At 59.7% G+C, this 13,249-nt stretch overlaps 1 protein-coding gene across 10 annotated transcripts in view; it reads left to right on the top strand.

The window, feature by feature from the left end:
- CACNA1S (calcium voltage-gated channel subunit alpha1 S) overlaps positions 1–13,249 on the top strand; it is a 67,538-nt gene that overhangs the window by 23,086 nt on the left and 31,203 nt on the right. For 7 of the 10 annotated variants that reach the window (XM_028483855.2, XM_028483848.2, XM_055082323.1 and 4 more), the window contains exons 3-14: positions 1,545–1,750; positions 3,035–3,138; positions 3,889–4,034; positions 4,429–4,510; positions 4,849–4,908; positions 6,299–6,459; positions 8,365–8,590; positions 9,087–9,294; positions 10,196–10,316; positions 10,636–10,750; positions 11,229–11,322; positions 12,072–12,141. In XM_028483855.2, the coding sequence (XP_028339656.1) occupies positions 1,545–1,750; positions 3,035–3,138; positions 3,889–4,034; positions 4,429–4,510; positions 4,849–4,908; positions 6,299–6,459; positions 8,365–8,590; positions 9,087–9,294; positions 10,196–10,316; positions 10,636–10,750; positions 11,229–11,322; positions 12,072–12,141 (1,593 nt within the window). The remainder of the gene's footprint in view (positions 1–1,544; positions 1,751–3,034; positions 3,139–3,888; positions 4,035–4,428; positions 4,511–4,848; positions 4,909–6,298; positions 6,460–8,364; positions 8,591–9,086; positions 9,295–10,195; positions 10,317–10,635; positions 10,751–11,228; positions 11,323–12,071; positions 12,142–13,249) is intronic. The other 3 variants (XM_024130616.3, XM_028483851.2, XM_028483849.2) reach the window with 1 other exon arrangement.

The raw sequence follows: 13,249 nt of genomic DNA, 5'->3' as shown, positions 1-13,249 counted from the left end.
CCGCACCGGGGCGCGGACCCGCGTCCCCCGCATCGGCGGTCGGACTCTCAACCGCTGCGCCACCGGGGAAGCCCCCAAAGAGTTTTTGTTCATATAGATTTTGTCTGTTGATGTGTACGGCGTTAGGAATGAAAACCGGGAAAAATGTCGTAGTACTAATTTATTAATTCGTTTTAAAAAGAACAGTAATAGACCACTTACATAGTAACGTAAATAATACACTTTTTTCAAAGTTGAAAAAAATTATTGAAAAATAACTTTATTTTCCCAAACCAAACCAAAAATGTTTGGCGACAAGAGTGGAACCGTTTTACGTGTTCTCTGGACCTCTTTACTGACCTGGCTTAGTGGATGTCGGCCGAGTTCTCCCATCGCTGCACTGGGTCTGTTGCGACATCACACGTCACATGCGGTCTGGAAAACTCCGCCCCTACCTCTGATCAAAGAATGAGAAACGAGGGGGCACATAGAGTGTGGGCATTTTTATGAAAGGATGGGCCACACCCCCGGGCCCTGCTCTCAGGTGGCAGCGGTTTGCTGGACCTCAGCCCCCCCGGGCCGAGTGCTGCTGACACTGGGGGTGAGGGGACAGGACGCAGCACAAGACCGGCAGCCCAGCTCCAAAGACTCAGCTCTCGTGGCGTTTTCGCCGGTCCTGCTCCTAACCTGCCCCGCCTCAGCCTCCTCCTGTCCCCGTAACGATCTCCGTCCTCTCGTAGGCATTATCAGGGCAGAGAGGAGGGGGCTTTCTGGCACAACCTTCAAACGAGATTCGAGGGTCTCGCCTGGTGTTCGCACGAGTTCTTGACCAGTGCCGACCAGTCGCGCTACCAAGCCCCTCTGGGATGGGGGCTACCCGGCTTCGTGGGGCTGGGGCCCACACGCCAAGCTCAGGGCCATCCGTGCCCCCCCCGTCCCATCTCCTGAGGATCGAGCCCCCGGGTAACATGGTTAAGGAAGGCCGCTCGATCTCTCACGATCTGACCCCTCTGAGCACAAAAGGAGACCAAACCTACCCAGGGGAAAAGGGGAGCCAGATGTCATCCAAATTGCAGGCTTTAGAGACAGTAAGAGCACCCTTCAGGGGCTCCCTCGATGCTAAGGCCTGCTGGGGACGCCCCCTAAGAGCAGACCCACCCCCAGTCTGGATGTCCGTCCGGCGCATCCCAGCATCGGGGCACGTCCCCACTTCTGTACCCCAGACAGAGCTCTCAAGCCGGAGCGTGAGGCCCGGCCCGCACCTCCGCCCCAGCGGGCCGCTGCCTCCTTTTACAAAGCTCTGTGGGTACAAACGATACATCACATCGGCTTCCTCGGCTGTAGTCCATAGAAGCCGTGCCGCCAGCGAGGCCCTGGGCCCGAGCTCCTGCCTGCAGACGCCTGTATCCCTGTCCGTGTCCGTGTAGCCGTGTCCGTGTCCGTGCCCTCGGCCCAGCTCCCCCGGTCTGCACCACTCTCCCAGCAAGGCCGCCTCCCCGACTTTAAACTGACGTTGAGCCCCGCCCCCTGCTGCCCCCTTACCGCCCCTGCCCGCCCACCCACAGACGTCGTGGCCACGGTGGAGAACGAGAAGCCGTCGCCCTGTGCCCGGACGGGCTCAGGGCGCCCCTGCACCATCAACGGCAGCGAGTGCCGGGGAGGCTGGCCAGGCCCCAACCACGGCATCACCCACTTCGACAACTTCGGCTTCTCCATGCTCACCGTGTACCAGTGCATCACCATGGAGGGCTGGACCGACGTCCTCTACTGGGTGGGTCCGGGCCCGAGCCCGCCGGCCGTCTCCCCACCACAGGCTCGCCGGGAGCGGGGGGGGGCCTGCCAGTCCGGGCTGAGGGTCTGCTGCTTCTCCTTGCCCCTCCCCGGGGAGCCCTTCTGGGCCTCAGGTGTGTGTCCTAGCATCCTTGGGGGAGGCCGAGGTACCACCTGTGTCCGCAGCCCCAAGAGCAGGTGAGGGATGGAAACCAGGAGCTCGGCCGGCTCTGGTCTCATCTCCTAGCTTGTGCCTAAGCCTGGCTGTGAGCGACTTGCTCCTGATGGCCTGGAATCTCAGATCTCCTGAGGAAGGAAGGGCCCTTTGAGTCTCTCTTCTTGCTGCTGGGCAAGATTGCTTTCCCATAAAAATATGATTGGATATCAGGTTCCTCGCCTATAACATAAAAATACTAGCTCCATCATGGGGTAGTTATGGTGGTTAGTGGGGGCATTAACTGAATTCCCACAGTGCGGGCACCTAGTGCTGTAGAAGTTCTCTTGTTGGAGAAGGTTACTTGTTTGGTGTTACAGGAGTTAGGTTGCATTTCTTTTCTGATCCTCCAACAATGGGAGGCATTGATCCCGTTTTCCGGATAAGGAAACCGAGGCTCAGAGACGTTCGGTAACTTGGCCGCTGTTGGACAAGTGAGCGACACGGCCAAGAATTGACCTCTAACCATCCGGCTCCAACCCCGGAGCTCAGCCGCGGGGTGACGCTGCCTATGGGGGACGATTGTAAACCCATCAAATGCCTTGTAAATATAAAGGATTAGTGTGAGTAGCTCTCGTAAACTCGGATTATGGGAGCCAATTAGTAAACGTTTCAAAGGACGGTCACGCGTGTTGTTTCACCCGTGACCAGCCTGTGAGGAGCGAGCTCACGTCAGCTCAGGAGGCAGATGGAACGATGCTCAGAGACGCTGGCGCCTCATCCAGGGTCACAGACGTGCTTCCTGAAGGAGCCGGCCAAGCGCAGGCCAAGGCTTTTTAGTGCTTCTTCCACTGTGAGAAATCTCGGCTGTAAAGAGGCCGACTGGAGGTGGCCGGCATGACAGGGTCAGGCAGGGAGCCCGGGGGCTGGGGGCAGGCAGGGGCCAGCCCACCGGCCAGGGAGCCCTCAGCAAGGCCCAGTCCCAGGTCCTCAGGCTAGAAGAGGCTTCCTCCCTGGGCCCAGATGGCCTCTTTCCTTGCCCCCGGGGTCGGGCGCGGTGGGTGGGCCAGCTTGACAAGGGGGCCTAGGCCCTCACGTCGGGGACGGGGCTCACACCTGCGTCTGCGCCAGGTCAACGACGCCATCGGGAACGAATGGCCCTGGATCTACTTTGTCACCCTCATCCTGCTGGGCTCCTTCTTCATCCTCAACTTGGTGCTGGGCGTCCTGAGCGGGTAAGGGGCTCAGAGACAGCTGGGAGAGAGGGGAGGAAGGAGGGGGGCGGGGAAAGGAGGGGGAGGGCGAGGAGGGGAGGACGTGGGCAGGGAGACGTGGCTTAGAACCCCCGCTCATGCAGGAGCCCCTCCAGTCTTCACCTTTCTCCCTTCTCCCCAAGCCTTCTCCCATCCTCGCTTCCTTCGGTCCGCGTGAAGCCCCGAGACCCCAGCCTCCTGTCCCTGGAGGTGCTTGGGCTGAAGCTCTGCACTGAGCATGGCCTTCGGGCTAAGCACACAGACTCTGGAGCAAGAGGCCCAAGTCTGAACCCTTGTGCTTCTGCTTGGTGGCTGTGTGACCTTTGACTAATCACCTAACCTCTCTGTGCCTCATGAGCCACATCTGTCACACAGGAATAATTTCAGTGCCTGTTTCACAGGGCTGTTGGGAGGATTAAACGAGTTAATACCTATAAAGTACTTAGAATGGAGGCCAGCACATCAGAAGTGCTAAGTACTCATGGTCATTATTTCTCTGTGACGGCTCCACCCAGCTACGGCGGGCAGCCTGGAGGCGGCCATCGGCCCCGTTGTGCCTTGCCATCACCCACCGCGGAAGCTCCCCTCCAGGCACTCTGGACATAGAATTCAGGGGCTCCACGGGCTAGGATAGGAAGCGGGGGCACGTCCAGCCGCAGAACGGGCTCCCTCGGCCCAGGAAGCTCCATCCTTCCCACTGCGTCTTCCTCCCCCTCCCCTGCTCCACTGCAGGGAATTCACCAAGGAGCGGGAGAAGGCCAAGTCCAGGGGAACCTTCCAGAAGCTGCGGGAGAAGCAGCAGCTAGAGGAGGACCTCCGGGGCTACCTGAGCTGGATCACGCAGGGCGAGGTCATGGATGTGGACGACCCGAGAGAAGGTTGGGGCCAGAGGCCGAGGTCGGCAGCCCCCCCGCCCCCCCGGCGCTGCCCTCGCGGTCAGCTCCCACGGCGGCACCTCCACACCCGACCCCGCTGCAGCCCCGGGGGCCCATCGGGCAGGAACGGCATCACCACCCCGGCCCCTAGGGGGCTCGCCTGACACCTTGTGACGGAGGCGGCCTGGGGTGCCCTGGGCCCTCCCGGAGCACAAAGCACCAGAGTGCTGCCCTGCCCCGTGGTGACCCGCCCTCCCCGCCGATGCGGGCGCAGAGGGAGGGCTCCAGGCCCACCCAGGGGCGCTGTCACAGGTGTCCCCAGTCAGCAGGCCCTTTCCAGGTGTGTCCAGCCCAGAGGGGCCCGGGAGCCTGGCCGACTGTACCTGTCTGTCCCCAGGGAAGCTGGCTTTGGAGGAAGGTGGCTCTGACACAGAGAGCCTGTATGAACTCGCAGGCTTGAACAAAGTCATCCAGTTTATGTGAGTATCTGCCCAGCTCCGGGTCCTCCCAGCCCGCAGCTCCCTGAGACATGTAGTTAGACCCCGGTCACCTCCCTAGGTGGCTTTTGGGTCGCTTTCCCTTAGCGCAGTTGGAGGGCACTGGGCAGATGACCTATTTACTCACCACGTAAGGAAGAGACTGGGAGCCGGCGGGGTAACTAGTCCTGGAAACCTCTGCCGCAGAACGGGCAGTTAGCCTGTGACCACCGTGGGCATGTGGCGGGCAGGGGCTGGAGACAGGGAGCTGGAGAGGACGTGTGTTTTGTTTGACTGGCTGCTTCCCTTTCCAAATTCATACATGACTGTGATTTTGAAAGATCCAACAATAGAGAAATACATCAAAGAAAAGATGAAGGCCTTCTCTGCCCTTCAAAGAGGTAACCATGGTAACAGTTAGATTCGTAGCCCTCTGAAGCCTCTTGTACGCTTTCATTTCTCTTACACGCACACGCACACACACACGTTTTTTTTGGTTTTGTTTTCACTTTTTGCACGATGAGGTTTCTCATATTAACCACTGTCACCTCAGAGCCAAACACGGTGCCCTGCACACGGGAGGGCTCGTTGGAGAAATGAATACGATCCACACATAAACTAGTAACTGACATTTTAAATTTAGAATTTTCTATCGAGGGCAACTTTATGCAGACACAAACCATTTTTTTTTTCTAAGACTTTCTTTTTTCAGAGCAGTTTCAGATTCACAGCAAAACTGAGCCGAAGGTGCCGAGATTTCCCGTCTGTCCCTCCCCCAGCCACGCCCAGCGCCCCCACCGTCAACATCCCCAGCAGATGGTCCATTTGTTACAACTGATGAACCTGCATCGTCCAAGTGCATAGTTCACGTTGGGGCGCACTCTTGGTGTTGGACGTTCTGTGGGTCTGGGCAAACGTATAATTACGCGTACCCCCCGTTATAGTATCATAGAGAGTATTTTCGCTGCCCTAAAAGTCCTCTGTTTCTGCCTGCTCACACCCCGCCTCCCACCCCTGGCAACCAGCCACTGATCTCCACAGTCTTGCCTTTCCCAGAATGTCGTTTAATTGGACTCACACAGTGTGTGGTCTTCTCAGATCAGCTTGTCTTACTTGGTGGCATGCGTTTAAGGTCCCTCCACATCTTTGCAAGGTGTGACAGCTCACACACCGTCTTTTGATGTATCTTTGAATGTAAAATATTCCACAGCGTGCATATGTTGTAGTCTGTTTACGCAATCTCTCCAGTTTGGGGCAACACACACAGTGCCACAGGGAACCGCTGTGCATAAGGGTGAACGTTTCTGCCGGGCAGGTCCCTGGAAACAGGCTTGCTGGGTCAAAGGGCGCGCAGGTTCTAACCTCGGTGAATCTGCACGAAGGTCGATCTGACGGTGGAGGTGCCTTTCTGCACACCCTCCCCTACACCAGATATGACCAATTTGTTAAAGAAGTGCCTTTATGACGGGCAAAGCGGGGCATGCCAGCGTTGCTCGAATTAAGGTGGAAACGCACGGAGCCCTACTCTGCGCCGGGCATTGTCTCTAATTCCCCCCGGGGTAGGCATCATCGCTCTTCTCCTTTGAAAGGTGAAGGCATTTGCTGTAAGAGGCAAGATTTTGCAGTCTGCCTCTGCAGCTCGCAGTCCTTGGCCCTCTCATGTGGCTGGAGGAGGGAGTGGGTGGTGAGACTAAGTGTGGCGGGAGCGGCCTGAAGGCGGCCTTGGGGAGGGGCTGGAGTAGCCCAGCCTCGGCCCCGCCCCCACCCCCACCCCCACCCCCGCCTTCTCAGCCGACACTGGAGGCGGTGGAACCGCGTCTTCCGCTGGAAGTGCCACGATGCGGTGAAGTCCAGGGTCTTCTACTGGCTGGTCATCCTGATCGTCGCCCTCAACACCCTGTCGATCGCCTCGGAGCACCACCAGCAGCCTCTCTGGTTGACCCACCTGCAAGGTGAGGCGCGCGGCTGACGGCCAGCGCTGGCCAATGGCACCTCAGGTTTTGCAGAAGAGGTCGTTAGACGTTGACATCGCTCTCTAGGAATTCTAGGCAGTGGTACTCTCTTCCTCGTGGCATTACCAGGGGCCATACCAGCAACAAGTTGGGGACTCTCCAGGTGCTCGCCAGATGTCTGGGCAAATTATCACAGACACTGGACGTACAGCTGACCAGTCACTGAGCGCTTCACGCATCCAAGTTCAAGTTCTACTCCGGAAACAGCAATCTTTCACCAACTGTGCATGACAAACGTACTCTGTGTAAGGCCCAGGAAAGGACGCAGGGCACACGGAGGAGGAATGTACCTCTCTTGCCGTCAAGCGGCTTCCTGAGCCACAGGAAAAGACAGATATCGATGAGTGATGTCAGGTCAATATAGGGAGGGCAATAGTGGAGGTAAATATAAGGTAACGAGGAGGGTTACAGAGGAGGCGAGGTTGGATAGCAGGAAGACACTATTTTAAAATGATGCAAGAGGGAACTCCCTGGCGGTCCAGTGGTTAGGACTCAGCGCTTTCACTGCTGTGGCCTGCGTTCAGTCCCTGGTCAGGGAACTAAGATCCCGCAAGCCACGCAGTGTGGCCTAAAATAGAATAAAATAAAATAATGAAAGAGATGAAAGAAGGAAAATAGAAAAGAAGATTGTCTTCTTCTATGGAAAGGAGATAGGAAACAATGCTACAGGTCAGATGCATTCCTGCATCCATCCACCCATCCATCCATCCACCCATCCATCCATCCATCTGTTCATCCATCCATCTCTCTATCCAGGCATCCATTCCTTCATTCATGCATGCATCCACCCACCCATTCATCTGTCTATCCATCCAGGCATCCATTCCTGCATCCATCCATCCATCCATTTATTCCTTGCAAACAATCTTCCTGAGAGCCCCTTGAATGTGCCAAGCACTGTCAATGCCCTGTCAATGACCAAATGCGGACGAGATGTGAACAGTGCCCACCAAGAGAAGTCAGAGATGAATCTGAGGTTCCCGGCCTATGCAGATAGAGGGATGGTAGTGCCGCTTGCTGAGATGGGGAAGACAGTCAATGACCAGGTATTTTGGGGGGATGGGGGAGGACGGGCAGTACCTATCAGCTTAGACTTGAGCATGCTGAGTTTGAGGTGCCTCTGAGACGTGCCGGTGAGATGTTGAGGAGACAGACGGAAAGTAGGTCTGGGACTCAGTGGAGAAGTCTGGGTTTGAAGAGTCAAACTCCGGAGTCGTTGGCAGGCATGGCGATCGAAGCTGTGGTCTTAGAAGGCATCACCAGATCCCCAGAGGACGGTGTGTGCTCACGTGCACAGCTCGAGTCCAGCACTCAGGGGTGAGGTAGGGGTGCATCTGCAGAGAGGGTGCAGGAGAAACAGGAGAAGCAGGAGAAGTGCAGAAGGATGTGGCGTCCCGGAAGCCCAGGAAAGAGAACGTTTGAAAAAGCAAGAGGGGACTTCGCTGGCGGTCCAGCGGTTAGGACTCTGCACTTCCACTGCAGGGGGCCCGGTTCGATCCCTGGTCAGGGAACTGAGATCCCGCAAGTTTAAAAAAAAAAAAAAAAGCCAGAGGCCGATCAACAGTGTCGGTGCTTCTGGGAGATCAGGGAAACGGGGTTAAAATGCTCACGGGTTGATCGGTGGAGTGAGGAGGGTGGACCTGCTGAACACAGTGTCGTTTCGTTTCTTAGAAATCGAGACTGTGTTCCTTCAATGGTGAAAATTCACCAGGTTTTCCTGGATCTGGAGGGCAGGGAAAGGAAGATGCCCTGAAATTGCAGGGAGGGTGTCCAGGGTGGAGGGCTTGGCCAAGGCAGGCAGGGCAGGGAGGGGAGTGACACGGAGCTGCGCGGCCCCCCCCGCAGACGTCGCCAACCGGGTGCTGCTGGCCCTGTTCACCGTGGAGATGCTGATGAAGATGTATGGGCTGGGCCTGCGCCAGTACTTCATGTCCATCTTCAACCGCTTCGACTGCTTCGTGGTGTGCAGCGGTCTCCTGGAGATCCTGCTGGTGGAGTCGGGAGCCATGACACCCCTCGGCATCTCCGTGCTGCGCTGCATCCGCCTCCTCAGGATCTTCAAGGTCACCAAGTGAGCGCCGCCTGCCGCCCTGCCCCATCCTGCGCCTCTGCCCGAGGAAGCACCTTCCGCCTTCCACCTCGGGCCTCTCCTGTCTCCTTACCTCTCACCGTTGTCTGTGGTGTGGAAAAGAGGGAAGAAGGGGGAAAAGAAGAGGCTGGGCGCGGGAGGGGGGAAAGGAAGATGCAAGGGGAGGAGGGGAAGGGGGGTGAGGAAGGAGAGCGGAGAAGGGGGCAGCGGTGGAACGGCCGCCTGGGCCGCGGCTGCACGGGAAGGGGTGGTCCTCGCCCCCAGGGGGTTCAGAGTCTCGTGGTGGCACCGGCCGCTACACGGACGTCCTACCAACAGGATGAGATGACAGACCAAGATCTGTGCTCTGGCGGAGGGAAGCTGGGTGTGCAGCCCGGATCCGGGCAGCCCTGCCCGCGCCCCGCGCCCCGCCAGCCCCCAGCCTCCCCCGGGCCGCGCCGGCTGCAGGGACGCGGTGGGGGCTGCCCGTCTCCCCCAGGTACTGGACGTCTCTGCGCAACCTGGTGGCCTCGCTGCTCAACTCCATCCGCTCCATCGCCTCCCTGCTACTGCTGCTCTCCCTCTTCGTCGTCACCTTCGCCCTCCTGGGCGTGCAGCTCTTCGGGGGCAGGTACGACTTTGAGGACACCGAGGTGCGGCGCAGCAACTTCGACAACTTCCCGCAGGCCCTCATCAGCGTCTTCCAGGTAGGCCAAAGCCCGCCGCCCGCCATCGGAGAGCGGGCGTCGCCTCCTCCAGGAAGCCTTCCCTGATCTGACATCGCCCTCGGGGCCTCCCGCATCCCCTCCAGGCCACAGTCGCCTGTCTGTCTCCCCCACGCTCTGGAGGCTGGGCGCTGCGCCCAGTGTGTCCTCTGTGTCTTCGTCCCTTCGCCCAGCAGAGCCCTGGCCCACAGTAGGGCAGCAGTTAACGAGTGAAGGAGTTGGGTGGGCAGGGAGCTTTCTCTCCCACGTGCTACCAGAACCTCTGAGCACAAGGTCAGACAAGGTGGGCTGTCTCTCCCCGGGGCCGCGAAAGCCCCAGAGGAACACAAACCACTTCCCACCGCGGGGACACGGCTCGGCCACCGCTCACTGAAGCCGCGGCCGGCCTCCAGAACGAGCTGCCTGAGCGCAGAGCAGACACACGCCCCTCTCTGTGGGGCCGGTACTCAGGGGACGCCACCTCGGTATTGCCGGTGGGAGGGGCAGTTGCGACAACCGGCCGGCCCTACACGTGGTGTCACCCTCGTTCTTCCGTTCACCCCGCTGGCTGGTCGGGCACCCTGTCTTTCAAGGCACCTGACATTTCGCACTCTTTCTGGGGGCTGGAAAGGCAGGGGGTGCGGCGGGGGCAGCACAGCTAAGCCTGGGCCTCGGGATCAGGGCTCGTGGGAGCCTTGACGCCACGATCAAGCTCCTTGGCCCCGAAGAGCCAATGATAAGGTTTTCAACCCCCGGAAGAGGTTCAGGAGAGCAGGGACGTTCGCCCTGGATGAAGAGAGAGGACAGGTCTGGGGGCAGAGTTGGAAGGGGACTTTTGGACAGCGCAGTCCCCAGAGAAGACCCTCGGGTCCCTCTGTGTCGCCCACCCTCCCTGGCCTTCCAGGTGCTGACAGGTGAGGACTGGAACTCCTTGATGTACAACGGGGTCCTGGCCTACGGCGGCCCGACCTACCCCGGGGTGCTCGTCTGCATCTATTTCATCATCCTGTTCGTCTGCGGCAACTGTATCCCCCCAGACGCAGGGCACGGAGGAGAGCCTGGGGAGGGGGCTAGGGCGTAAAGCGGGGTCCAGGTGCCCAGGCCTTCTGCTGGGGAGCTCATGGGGGTGGGGAGGGGGGACACAGCAGGTGGCAGTGCGGGTATAGCTGTAGGACACCTCCTTCCGGCAGGAGGTTAGAGCAACACGGGGTGACTGGTGACAGGCGGGAGGAGTCCGTCCGAGAAAGATGGGGAACCTGGAGCACGGGAGGAGGCAGGTCCCGCCAAGCCCACCCCCAGGGGCGCCCCGCCCCTCCGCCCGAGCTCCTTAGCGGGCCGCCCCAGACATCCTGCTCAACGTCTTCCTGGCCATCGCGGTAGACAACCTGGCGGAGGCGGAGAGCCTGACTTCGGCCCAGAAGGCCAAGGCTGAGGAGCGGAGACGCAGGAAGATGTCCAAGTGAGTGGGGCGCGCCCAGCAGGCGGGACCCGCAGGGCTCCGCCCGCTCTGGGCAAGGGGCTCCCCAAGGAGCAGAGGCCAAACCACTGCGACGCCTGCCCCAGCGGCTGCTGGCTGAGTCTCTGAGGGGTCCCCGGGGCCGGACTGGAGGCGGGCGGCACCGAGAGGGCAGAGCCGGGCAGGCTGGGCCTCCGCCCTGTCACCGCACTCCTGGAGGGAGTCCCTTCCCTCCGCTGAGCCTCAGGCACCTGTGGGTTTGCTGTTGAACCCTCTGCGGCCTGGGACCCTCCCCTGGGACCGGCCGACGGCCCCTGGGTTTGCGCGGGTGGACGCCCGTCCTGCTCCCTCGTTGCAGACGGAGGAGGCGATGCGCCCGGCCCGTGGGCGGGGTCAGCCTGCAGTGTCCTCAGGCTGGGCGGGCCCCCCAGAACCTTCCAGCTGGGCCTCCACTTTGGGCTTTCTTGGTTTTCCAACCCAGGGGGCTCCCAGACAAGTCAGAGGAGGAGAAGTCGATGGCGGCCAAGAAGCTGGAGCAGAAACCCAAGGGGGAGGGCATCCCCACCACGGCCAAGGTGAGCCCGTCACGGGGACGCTCTCAGGGGCCGCGCGGGGGCGGGGGGCGGGCATCCCCACCGCGGCCAAGGTGAGCCCGTCACGGGGGCGCTCTCAGGGGCTGCACGGGGAGGGGCCTCTGAAAGTCCCCTGTTCGCCTGGTGCCTTAGGATGCTGGGGGGCAGGGGGAGGCAGGAGAGGGGCTGTCTGCCTGGGTATCAGCCAGCTGAGGGCACCCGCCAGGTGAGGGCAGCTCCGTCTCACGGAATCCTTGGTACTGAGGACACAGATGCCCCGATCCAGGAACCAGACTTCCTTTGAGCCCCAGCTTTCCACCCCAGTCAGGGTGTCCCCCTCCCCACAGAGCTGCCCAGACCAGCCTCGCCCCGTCTCTAGCCCTGCCCCGCCTGTCAGCCTGGCCCTGCTCAGCCTTCCTGGAGCCAAGGAAGCGGAGCTCAGAGGGGCAGGAACTGGCCCCCAGAGCAGGGGTCCTGGCCTGGGGAAATCCACTCTCCTCGAGAACTAAGCAGGGGTGAGGGGCTCAGGCTCAGACAGGCTGGGGTCTGGTAGCTTGGGCAGCCTGGCTGACCTTTCTGCGCCTGGCTTCTCCTTTGTAAGACGGGAGTGACCATAATGGCGCCCACTGCCTCACCCCGCCCCGAGCCACAGGGAGGCTTAGGTGAGGGGACACCTACGCGGCCCTCCAGTCAACGTTCATTAGGTGGGACCACAGCCTGGGTTTTCACCTTCATCGTGTTCCTTCCTCCAGCTGAAGATCGATGAGTTTGAATCCAACGTCAATGAGGTGAAGGACCCCTACCCGTCAGCCGACTTCCCAGGTGAGAGTCCTGGGACGCGGGGCGGGTGTGCTGGGGAGACTTCTCCCCAGGGACGAGACCTCTCCTGTGTGTCCCCTACCGGGACCCATCCACGAGGAGATCAGGACTCAGACACCCCTTGCGTACCTCGTATTGCAAATGAGCCGTCTGCCAGCCTGCCTCTCCCTACAATACACACAGTGGGAAAAGGTACACGTTTTATTTTCAATTAATCCAGCCAGTGTTCACTGAGTACTGGCTGTGTGCTTCAGGGCTAAGGGCCTGGTTTTCAAGGAGCCCAGAGACTCGTGGGTACACACGTCTTCTCTTCCAGCCCCTCCAGCCACACAGCATAGCTCTCAGAGGGGGGTGTATCCGCCTGTGTGGTGCAGGAGACGGGCCGGCTGCTCACCACCTGTGCCCACAGCGCGTGACGAGGAGGAAGATCCCCAGGAAGGAGAGCAGGGGGGAGGGGAGGGGAGGGGGAGTGCACAGCCATGAGTGCACTACACACGCCCCGTAGGCGCCAACAGCCTGTGGCTGCAGCAGAAATCCTCTTCGGCGGTGCCAAGCAGGGACCGCGTGGAGGGAGCGCCAAGCCGGTGACGGTTAAAAGGCCACCTGGGAGAGGCTGGTGCCCGAGAGCTGTGGATCTCTCCTAGCTCTCTCCTGGGTCCTCCCAGCCCTGGGTCACTGGTGCAATTTCGTGTCTATTTGTGGAATCCGCCGATTAGCGTCTGTTTGCGCCAGTGACTCTGAGCTCCGGGGGACCCTTTGTGCTCCCAACAGCTGCGTTTGGCACCAGAGAGGCAATCGGTAAATAGAACGAAGGTTTGCCAGCGGACACTGAAAGTAGTTCCCTGTGCTCTACAGTAGAACCTTGTTGTTTATCTATTCTATACATAAAAGCTAACCTCAAGCTCCCACTCCATCCCTCCCCCAACCCCCTCCCCCTTGGCAACCACCAGTCTGTTCTCTATGTCTGTGAGTCTGTTTCTGTTTCATAGATAGGTTCATTTGGGTCATATTTTAGATTCCACAGATAAGTGATATCATATGGTATTTGTCTTTCTCTTTCTGACTTACTTCGCTTAGCATGATAATCTCTAGTTGTATCCATGTTGCTGCA

This window comes from Physeter macrocephalus, unplaced genomic scaffold (genome assembly GCF_002837175.3).
Source record: "Physeter macrocephalus isolate SW-GA unplaced genomic scaffold, ASM283717v5 random_81, whole genome shotgun sequence".
In the NCBI taxonomy this organism is placed as follows: domain Eukaryota; kingdom Metazoa; phylum Chordata; class Mammalia; order Artiodactyla; family Physeteridae; genus Physeter; species Physeter macrocephalus.
Note: the sequence above shows the minus strand (reverse complement) of the source record. Positions and strands in the feature narration are given on the sequence as shown.